Source organism: Vicugna pacos, chromosome 12 (genome assembly GCF_048564905.1).
Source record: "Vicugna pacos chromosome 12, VicPac4, whole genome shotgun sequence".
Lineage (NCBI taxonomy): Eukaryota > Metazoa > Chordata > Mammalia > Artiodactyla > Camelidae > Vicugna > Vicugna pacos.
In genome coordinates this window covers 13,972,563-13,983,566 of record NC_132998.1, presented here as the reverse complement: position 1 = coordinate 13,983,566, position 11,004 = coordinate 13,972,563, and the positions used below count along the sequence as shown (strand labels likewise).

General features: G+C 49.0%; 1 protein-coding gene across 5 annotated transcripts; it reads left to right on the top strand.

Moving 5' to 3' along the window:
* The first annotated feature begins 3,468 nt into the window (after positions 1 to 3,468).
* TMEM106C (transmembrane protein 106C) lies at positions 3,469 to 8,726 on the top strand. Of its 5 annotated transcripts, none has more exons than XM_006202898.4 (8): positions 3,469 to 3,544; positions 4,090 to 4,301; positions 5,183 to 5,246; positions 5,717 to 5,876; positions 5,967 to 6,107; positions 6,560 to 6,609; positions 7,087 to 7,140; positions 8,004 to 8,726. In XM_006202898.4, the coding sequence occupies exons 2-8, from the start codon at positions 4,118 to 4,120 to the stop codon at positions 8,098 to 8,100; spliced, it is 750 nt and encodes a 249-aa protein (XP_006202960.1). In that variant the 5' UTR covers positions 3,469 to 3,544; positions 4,090 to 4,117; the 3' UTR covers positions 8,101 to 8,726. The 5 variants fall into 5 exon arrangements, with proteins under 5 accessions (XP_006202960.1, XP_015093551.1, XP_072829020.1 ...); XM_015238065.3 differs by having other exon boundaries at positions 3,483 to 3,540; XM_072972919.1 differs by having other exon boundaries at positions 3,537 to 3,675.
* Positions 8,727 to 11,004: the final 2,278 nt, after the last annotated feature.

The window sequence follows — 11,004 nt, the reverse complement described above, 5'->3', positions numbered from 1 at the left end:
GTGACCTGGTGGGCTGAGTGTGAGAGGTCCTTCCTGCCCTCTCTTCCTGGGTTCTAAGAAGCAAATCTCTAGGACTCGGGGAAGGAAAGGCAGCCTCAGTAACCAAGATTAAATTCCCTGCTAGCCCATCAGGATGGGGCTCTGAATTGGATTTGGGTGGGTTTTCATTTTTTTTTTTAAATAGGGCATCTTTTGTCCCCCTGGGTTTGTGGAGGAAGATTCACACCTCCTACTGCAGCTAGCACTCAGAACACTTTTACGGGCTGTTCCAGGTGCCCCCCTGAGCCAGGTGAACACAATCAGTCTCCTCTCTGACCCTCGGAGAAGGAGATGGGGAGACCCTGAACTGTGGACCACCTTGGTTGACTGTGGCTCCAGGGGTCCCCTTCGCCCCGGTAGTGGATCATGAGCCCCTTGAACACACAAGTCCCTGCCTCCCCACTGTGACTCTCCATCACGGGTGACCTCTCTGGGCAGAGCTCCCTGCCTCCAGCCACCGTGGGCTCAGCAGACAGTGCAGCACCCACCCCCCAAGACCCCCTCTGTATATAAGTGCCCTCGGTCCCACTTCTCTTCCTAGAACAGGCCTGCAAATTTTCTTCCTTTGACCATTCTTCCTAGGAAATAGCACAGTAAAGCTAAGAGAGATGGACTTGGGAGCAGAAAACCCGTGACCCAGTTCTGAGCTCACCGCTATCACTGGGGCAGACGGCTTCCCTGATTGTGTCTCGGTGTAAAATGGAAGTGACAGCTGCTTCACTTCAAAGGAAGTGCTAAGCATGTGGCAGAAGCTCCACTGTGAGAGGAGGTTCTTAAATGTCTTCTCCCCCTGCTCCTTTTAGACCTTTCTTTAGAGAACTGGACCTGGAGATTCGGAGGGTGGGACCATTTTCTCTTTATCTGGACAACACACGCGCCAGAGATCTCTGATTCGAGTTAGGATAAGCACAATCTGTTGAATAAAGAGGGTTGTGTGCCCCTTAAATCCACCCGTTGCCACAGCGGCTGCAGGAATGCAACTAAGATCTGGTTCTGCCCCTAACTCTCCACACTCTAACAAGTCCCCAGGTCCCCTTGGAAAGTCTACGGAGCAAGGAAACAGCAGATTTGGTCCTGGTCTGGAATTTTTCCACTTACTGGGTGTCTTTTAACCTCAAGCAAGTATCCTCCACTGTGGAAAAAGTAAAGGGGGCAGAATGAAGACCAGGAAGAGCACGTCCAACTCAGGCTTCAGTCTCCCCGTCAGGGCAGAGGCAGGTTAACACAGCCCTACACCCCCACCCCACCCTCCGCACAGTCCTGACCCTGTGCCTCAGGCAGAGGGTGCAGAGCCAGAGCAGAGCTGGTCCCTGGCCTCCTCCTGCCCCTCAGGACCTTTCAGGACCTTAGCCCCTTGATGCCTCTACTCCCCTGGGCCTGTGGGGCCAGAGGAACATTATGCACATGGAGAAGCCCAGGAGGCTGGGGGCGCAGGGATCCCCAGTTGGCCCCACTCCACCCTGGCCCACCCAGAGAGCCCCAGTGAGCTCACGTCTGCAGTGACCTCACTGCTCATAACCGAGATGGTGAGACAACCCTGGAAGCCAGGCACAGGTGAGAAGTGATGGGTGTCTCTGCGGGAATATGCTGTCCAATTAACACTGCCTTCCGGACCAGGTGGCTATGGCGGATGCTGGACTGCTCCCCCAGGCAGTGCTGGCCAGCCTCCAGGCTGAGTCGTTCTGCAAGCATTTACTGAGGGCCCACTACCCACCAGGCTTCGAGCGGGTGCCAGGGAGACATGGAGGAACAGGAGACACACCGGAGGGTACAGTCTATCCGTCCCAGACAGTAGGCTGTTAGAAAGCCTCAAGAGTTCGACTGGTTAAGCCCCCAGACCTCCTTATAGTCCCCAGCAACCTGAGCCCTGATTTTCCTCACCACAGTTTTCAGCCCTTAGCCTGTTTTCCTTTCTTTACAAAACACCCACAGCCCTCAGTCTTTCCCTGCCCTCCTCTGCCTCTAAAGCTGGTAAGCTCCTTGAATCCTCTACCCAAACTTCCTTAGCATGTAATTCTTGCCTGATGGGCACAAGATGGCTGCCCCATCTCCAACATCAAGTCCAAATTCCAAATAGGAAGAGGAAGGTCAAAGCACCAGTTGAGTTTCCATCCTTATTAAGGAGTTTTCCTGGAAGCCCCATACATCTCATTGGCTCATATTCTGCCATGGCAAGTTAGGCTGGGAAATGTATTTTTCATTGAGCATATTGGTGCCTCCATCAAAATCATATCTGTATAAATAAGGAATGCAAACTGGTATAGAACTTGCAAGGAGAGAGGTGAAGAACGATTTCAGGAAGGATAAGGTGTGGGCTAGAGGTGGAAAAAGAGGGGCAACAGCTCCTTGTTGCTTCTAACAAACATTCTTTGCTTGACCAAACTTTAGTCAGGCTCCTGAACCTTCTACTAGGCCCATCTGTGCACTTATTGTAAAATCCAGTTTTAGTATGAACCCTGCTTAGTCAGCTTAGCAAGAACCCCTGACCCTCAGAATCTGATCACCTTCCATATCTGATGGGATTCCTCAGCCTCCACCATCCCCCATGTGATGTCTGATCACCACGGCCTGACTTTAGCAAGAATCCTGTCGGGTCAGTATAGCCAGAGTTCCCCTCACCCCTGATGTTTCTTTCCCCTTAGTAATTTTCCATCCACTGACCCTCACCCTGCTCCTTGGCTATAAATTCTCACTTGCCCTGCAGTATTTAGACTTGAGCCCAATCTCTCTCCCCCACTGCAAGACCCCATTGGTGCTGCAGTTCCTACACCTAGCACTCTCTTGAATAAAGAGTGCTTTGCTGTCTTCAACAACTGTCATTCAATATTTCTTCTTTAACACTCCTTACTCTAAAGGCTCAGGGGTCTGATTGTGACCAGCAAGCAGTTGGGCTGGTGGCTAGACAGCAGCAAGGGCAGCAGCCCTCCTCAAAGGAGAAGGAGGAGAGAGATGGAGATGTTAACAAACTCACAGGTCCCCACCCTCACTCTCCCTCCCCGGGCAGGACCCCCATGCACCCAGTTCAGACTCTCCTCTCCCTCATCATCATCTCTGGTAACTTCATGTGCTTAATGTCTGCCCTCACTTCCTTCTGCTGCCGGTAAAGCTCAACCAAGCAGTCCCCACAAAGAAACCCGCCCTTTAATAAGCGTCCTCTAACTCCTTGCGTGCATGCTGAAGCATCTTTGTACCCTCAGCGTCTACACAGCCCCTGTGCTCAAAGAATAGTTGAGGATGGTTTTGGCCTCGCTTCCCGCCTCCCCCTTCCTCTGGAAACTTGACTCGACCCTTTGCCAGCTTTTCTGGGAGACCGCAAAGCAGCAGGTGTCCACCCGCCTCAAGCCGAGAGAGGCGCTGCTCTCCCCGGCTCTCTGCCGCCCTCAACCGACGCCATCAGCTGGGCCACGAAGAGCGCACGCGCGCGCTCACCCGGCGTCCCCCCGGCCTGCTTGCCACTCGGCGCATGCGCAACGAATGCGGGCAGCTCGCAGGAACCAAGAGGCAGGTAAACCAGCTGAAGCGGGCAGGTGGCGGGGAGGTGCGGCCCGGACGGAGTTCGTGCCTTGCAGGTCCGGGGTCCTCGGCATTGGCTCCCACTTGGGCGACCCTGGTGGGCTCGGAGCGTGCTTTTTGCAGGTTGGGAGGGGTGTGGCCGGAGCCCGCCTCCTGGCGCTGAAGGTGGAGGGGGATGGGGAATCTCTGAAGCCTGTTATTAATTTGGTGCCTGTTGTTTGTCCAGGAAGGTTTTCTTGAGGAGGGCGCTGAGTTTGCAGATAGCGGACAGGAGGGGGTGAGGCTGGACCACATGGCTGCTGGGGTGCCCCACATCTCGGGGCGCTGAGGAGCCGGCCCCGCTTGGCGGTTGGCGAAAGCGGCGGTGTGTGTCGGAGCGGAGTAGGCAGCACTGCTACAAAATGAAGGGCCGGGCAGAAAGTACGCAGGTGTTCGGGATCACACTTAGGACGCCAGTTAGGTCATTTTTGTTTTCACTTTACTCATAGAAAGATGAATGGCCACTAACATGCACTCTCTTCCCTCTTTCCATCCTAGGACATGACACAAGTGGTACGTCCCGGCCATGGGGTCTCAGCATTCCGCCTCTGCTCGCCCCACTTCCTGCAAGCAAAAGAAAGATGACAGGGAGGATTTGCTGGCTGAATGGGAGCAGGAAGAAGCCATTGCTCAGTTCCCATATGTGGAATTCACCGGGCGAGATAGCATCACCTGTCTCACTTGCCAAGGGACAGGTTACATTCCAACAGGTGAGAGTATTTAGTGGTCATGGGAAGGATGATTCCCCACTGAGAATCCCAAGGTACCCACAGGGCTTTCCTCAGACAGCAATACCTAGTTATAGACCGTGCCCCGAGCAGGAGCCAGCTCAGCTGACTTAGTAAACCTGGGCAGGTTCCACAACTTCCCTGAGTTTCCTTATATTTGAAGTCCTTGTTTTTCTTCACTTCCACTCTTCTGTTGGTTGTTTCCTTGGTTGGGGACATGTAATTTGCTCTACATTGTGAGATTGTTGACAGGCACGTTTCCTTATTGCTCTCACTCATAAGATCTATCATGGGTGTTGTGGGGGAGAGCAGACACCATCCTGGAAGCTTCTGTTCAAAGAAACAGATAGTAAATCATTAACAACCTAAGGTCTGAAAAATAAATCAAGTGGGGAGAGAAAAACACGCACAGGAGTGGAGCCTGGATTGGGTGCAGAATCATCTATCACTAAATTGGCTCTCAGAAAGTCCAGACTGTTTAGATGGAGAGTCACAGAGGTTTAGAGCTGATAAGAACCCTAGAAACCATCTAAATTAAAGCCTTCATATTGCAGATGAGGACACAGTGGCCCCGAGAGGTAATGAATTCCCCAAGGCCGTACAGTAAAGCTGGAACAAGATCCGAGATTTCTCCACTTTCGTATCACTATCCTGGCAGCACTGATAAGTGTTTTGTAACTTGTAGCACTCTTTACAGATTCACTTTGTTTCTTGTTCATTCCACCCAAAATGTGAACCTAGTATCTTAGAAACGTCTAATTGCAGACAAGCGATATGTTGGGGCAGGCGGCGGTGTAGGTGAAGGAAGGTACTGCAACACGTGGGATTTATTTTACCAAAATAATTGTTTGGTTCTTTTCTAGAGCAAGTAAATGAGTTGGTGGCTTTGATCCCACACAGTGACCAGAGATTGCGTCCTCAGAGAACGTAAGTCACCTGCCTCTCTCCTGCTAGTGCCTACCGCTGTCCCTAGTCCCTTTTTATATGTAACTTTTTGAAAACTGTCTGTTCTTGTAAACTTCCCATTTCCTTTAATACTGTTTGCTCAAGCAAGATATCGCTGCCCCCATCACAATCTGGGGAAGGAAACGCGAAGGTAGAAGTGTTCTGAGGGCCAGATGAAGGAACTGCACTGGGAGGAGTTGGAGAAGAGAGTGTCCGGGGAGGGGGGTGAAGAGATGTTTCTGTCCACACAGCTCCTCTCTTCATCTTCTCTTCCCAGATTGCAAACAACATTCAGATGGGTTTAAAAGGCTTCCCCCCGCTCCACTCATCCTTGCCTGGTTTGTGGTTCCTTGCTCTTTGCACTTTCTTGTCCCTCCCTCCTCATTCTTGACTGATTGGACCTTGATATGTGACTCACGGCCTGGGTGGGTCATGTGCTTTGTTGTTTGCAGTAAGCAGTATGTCCTTCTGTCTGTCCTGCTCTGTCTCCTGGCATCTGGTTTGGTGGTTTTCTTCCTGTTTCCACATTCAGTCCTTGTGGATGATGACGGCATCAAAGTGGTGAAAGTCACATTTAATGAGCAGGACTCCCTTGTCATCCTCGCCATCACGGTAAGGGTAGAGCCTCCCTTCCTCGGTTGTGCACCTGCAAGTCTTGGACCCAGGACACTTACACTTGTTTCCTCACTTGCCCTGATGCAGGCCACCCTGAAAATCAGGAACTCCAACTTCTACTCTGTGGCCGTGACCAGCCTGTCCAGCCAGGTCCAGTACATGAACACAGTGGTTGGGTCATACGTGACAACCAACGTCTCCCTCATTCCGCCTCGGAGCGAGCATCTGGTATGTGGTTCTTTTAGGTCCCTGCCCCTGGGGCCTGAGAGGAGAGTAGGGGCTGTGGAATGCCATCCCCGCATTACTTTCCTTTTCGTCTCCTCACTTCCACTTGTGGAAACTGATTGATGAGGAAGCCCTGATAGGCTCTGTAGTTATGAAAAATTAGAGGAAAAAGAATCAACTAGCATTTAAGTGTTACGAGAACAAAATAATTTGTAAGAGAAAGCAGTTTTCTCACAATGAAGAAGAGGTGGTGTGATAGTCTGGGGTCCTTTGGGCTCCAAAAGGGAAGAAGTTGGGAGATGAGTTGGAGGCTCATAGTCTGGATTAGCGACAGTCTTGGGGAAATATTTTGTATGTGATGGAGGAATGCCCCCAGGTCCCTGGGTTGCTAATAATAGTACTGTTCTGTGTCAAGGCTGCTGAGCCACAGACTGACTCTGGCGTCTTATTTTCAGGTGAATTTTACCGTGAAGGCTGAGATGGGAGGACCGTTTTCCTATGTGTAGTAAGGACAGCACTCTCTCTTTGCGTGCTCTTTACTGGGATTCAGGGTTGAGCTCGATTGATTGGGGCTGATGCTGCCTTAGTTTCCAGCCTTTGGCCTATGGGTTCCCTCGCTTTGGCCGTCTTGAGGTTTCTCTGGAGGGTGTGGTGTTTGATCTGTGAGTGCAGTGCTGGAATCTCTAAAAGAGAACGTAAGGCCACTCGAAACATTTTCAAGCTCCAGCATTTTGTGATGGGCATGAAAAAAGCAAAAGATCATGATGTCGGGGATGTGGAGGGCCACTTGTGGGGATGCGGACCAGTGAGCCATGGCAGCATTCAGGTCAGGAGGGCGGGTGTGGGGCAGGGGAGGTGCCCACACGGGACTGACTGCTCGTCAGTTTGGGGGTGTAACTCAGCACTCTGGCTGATTCTCTCTCTTTTTTTTTTTTTTAATTTTTAAACCAAACTGACCATTTCCATATTTGCTGTTTGGCAGCTTCTTCTGCACATTACCTGATATCCGGGTGCACAACATAGTGGTCTTCATGCGGTACGTTCCTCCTCTCCCTGTGCCCAGGGCCTTTGTGTTGGATTCTGGCCTGTCAGGCTGCGTGAGCTGGCCTCCTCTGCTCGGGAGAGCCTGGGGACCCACAAACCAGAGAGGGGACAGGCGATACCTCCCAGGCACAGATACAGCAGACCCTTGGTGTCCTCTAGAGGCAGTGTCCAAGCCCCTATCAGAGATCACCGTGAACAGTTAGGCATAGAATTTTCTCCACGAAATGTGGTCAAGTTGTGTGATCCCGTTAGAATCCTGATGAGACTAGTAAAGAAAAGCTTTCTCAAGGTGTGAGCACTGGGCGTTTGGCCAGACTTACTCTCTAGCCACACAAATTACTACATGTCATGGACCTGTAGGGTTATTTCTAGACCCATGACTTAAAATTTTGCAGGTGACAAGGGTCTGCTGCAGACATTTGAAATATGAGGGTTTAGAGCATGGTTTCTTAGCCTCAGCACTTTTGCCATTTTGGGCCAGACAGTGTTTGATGTGAGGGGCTGTCCTGCGTACTGTCTGTTGAGCAGCATCCCTGGCCTCTACGCAGCAGATGCCAGTAACACCACCTCCTCCCCCACTCAGTTGTAACAACCCCAAATATCTCCAGACATTGCCGGAAGTCTCCTGTGGGGTAGAATCATCCCTATGAGAACCACATATTTAGAAGGTCAGCTCAGGCCACAGCGTCGCTGGTGATGTGGAAAGAGCCTCTCGCCTCCTGGTTGTGTAACCACGATGATATGTATCTGAGACCTGTGGCCATTGTTGTCTGAGCTTGCAGTAAATTATTTGGGCAATTTTTCTTATTTTATCTCCAAAGCAGAAATAATTCTTCTTGGTTTTCTTTCCCCTAGAACTTCAGTGAAGATTTCCTACATTGGCCACATGACCCAGAGCTCCTTGGAGACACATCACTATGTGGACTGTGGGGCAAATTCCACAGCTGTTTAGAAACTGCCCTTGGTTCTTCCATGGCAGCACCTGTTCCCAGGGCTTGAGCTCCGTACCTACCCCAGGTGGTAGAAGTAGAGGGGAAATTGGTTTTCAGTCCCCAGCAAACATCCTCCTGCCACGTGGAGGAAAACGCCTCTCTGTAGCACCATTTACATTTCTCAGAACCAGCTGGATCACTGCCTCGTGCCTCGCCTGTGCCCAGCACGTAGTAGGCACTCAAAGAAGGTTTGAAGACTTTAATTCAGATCTTTTCAGCTGTTCTTGGGGCATTATAAATTGAAATCATACCATGGATCTAGGTTATCAGACAATAGAGTGACATGGAGATAGGGCTGTCAGTGCATCTGCAGGACTGTTGTCAGGGCCTCGTCACAGAAGAGGCGGCAGGGCGGGAACACTGGAATACATAAGGAAGCACAGACCGTTCCATGTGGGAAATTTTTTCATCTGCTCCCAAATGCCTAGGAACTTTATCAAAAAAAAAAAAAAACAAACTTTTTTTCCTGTAGAAAATTACCGTTGTTTTTACCAAGCGTCCATGTGGGGCTTGATTTACCCTTCATCCATTGGCTGGAACATGGATTGGGGAATTTGGTAGAAAAATAAACCCTGCTTTTGATTCATCTGCGTCTCCTCTGATTGCCTGGACGTCTTAGTCGTTACCTCCGGGGGAATGGTTGCCTGCGGAGTGGGCCAGCACAGGATGGGAAGGGAAGGGGACAAGCCCTACTGTACGGTCCCGGGAGCTCCTGTCAGGGAAAGCAGCCGCACTTTTCTCCGTCTGCCTCCGGTGGTGACAGGCTGTCCTCTTGTGCTTCTAGGACAGAGCACTTAGTGCCCCCTGGAGGTTGGGAGAGGTAGTGCAGAGGTGTCTGGGGAGTGAGAAGCTGCTTCCCCGCGGAGGAATGACTTGCTGATTACGAGAACCTGGTGTGAAGGTGAAACTTTCTTGAACTGTGGCCACCCTTCCAGCTACCAAAGAGCAGGCTGCAGCCCCACGATGGCAGGGAGTCTCAGTGGAATCTTGAATAGTCAGGTTTCAGAGCCGTGCTGAGGTGGGCTCCAGCTCCTTCCCCGGCGGTGGTGCCAACAGGGCAACAGCTGCTGGCACGGCTCTGTATTCATTTTTGTCCCCATTCCCATAGCTTGACTTTCAATATTTACTTAATGGTTTTTGCCCTCTGAATCTTCAAACGAAAGCTTAATTTCTTGACTACTTGGCTGATTCTGACCATGATTGAGTAACCCAGAAGCAGAGGGTTGAAACCTGAGTTTCCGTGTTAACCTGGCTCCTTTAATGGCCTGTACACGGTGGTGATGACTGTTCTGTGTATGAATGATGGAAGCAAATGTGCATCATTTCTGAGAACACTGCCCTAAACACATGAAGGTGTTCACGTTGCTGTACTCTTTCTTTAGTTTTCCCATTTTCCAAACAGCCTCTAGCATGTTTTTCGTGTGGCTTTGAAAAAGCTACTCATATTAGTACTAAGGTTTTGAATACTTTTTGTGACCGTGTGCCTCAGCAGCATTTCTTGCTTCTCAATGTTACCTTTAAATCCAGCTATGATATTCAAATGAGAGCTGTTACACTTTTTTAACATACAGCAGTAAGTCTGATCTCATGATGCTATGAACCCTCATGCCTGTTTATATTCTCGGCATCCCATGCTGCACTTTGGGATGCTCTGTGAAGTTGTAACATGCTATCAATTCTTGAACAGATGCATAGAATTTGCTCTCAGCAACACCAAAATAGAAAGGGGAAGTGGTTGGCTCAGATGCCATTGCCATCACCATCGTGTTTCTAGTGGTTTGCGATATGGGAAGAACGCATTTCTTGGAGATGAAGATTCATTGGAAATCTCTTTTCTCTGTAGCTTCTGAGTTAGCCTCTGCTGTGACCTCTTTTTTTTAGTGTACTTTTTAATTGAAGTATAGTTGGTTTACAATGTTGTGTTCATTTCATAGTGATTCAGTTATACATACATATATATTCCTTTTCATATTCTTTTTCTTTTAAAAATTTATTTTATTATTTATTTACTTATTTATTTTAACCTTTTTGGGGGGAAGACAATTAGGTTTACTTACTTATTTATTTTTAGAGGAGGTACAGGGGATTGAACCCAGGACCCTGTGTATGCTAAGCATGCACTCTATCCCTTGACCTATATACCCTCCCCCTCCATATTCTTTTTCATTATAGGCTGTTACAATATACTGAATATAGTTCTCTGGGCTATACACTCGGACCTTGTTGTTCATCTATTTTATATATAGTAGTTAGTAGTATCTGCAAATCCTGAACTCCCAATTTGTTCCTCCATCCCCCTTCCTCCAGTAACCATGTTTGTCTTCCATGTTTGTGAGTCTGTTTCTGTTTTGTAAATAAGTTCATTTGTGTCATTTTTTTATAGATTCCAGGTATAAGTAATATCATATGGTATTTTTCTTTCTCTTTCTGGCTTACTTTATTTAGAATGACAATCTCCAGGTCCATCCATGTTGCTGCAAATGCCATTATTTTATTCTTTTTTTATCACTGAGTAGAATCCCATTGTTTAAATACACCACAGCTTCTTTATCCAGTCATCTGTTGATGGACATTTAGGTTGCTTCCATGTCTTAGCTGTTGTAAATAGTGCTGCTATGAACATTGGGGTGTGTATATCTTTTCGAATTAGAGTTCCCTCTGGATATATGCCCAGGAGTGGGATTGCTGGATCATATAGTAAGTCTATTTTTAGTATTTTGAGGCGTCTCCATACTGTTTTCCATAATGGCTGCACCAAATTACATTCCCCGTTTGTGGACTTTTTCATGATGGCCATTCTGACTTGTGTGAGGTAATACCTCATCATAGTTTTGATTTGCATTTCTCTGATAATTAGCAATATC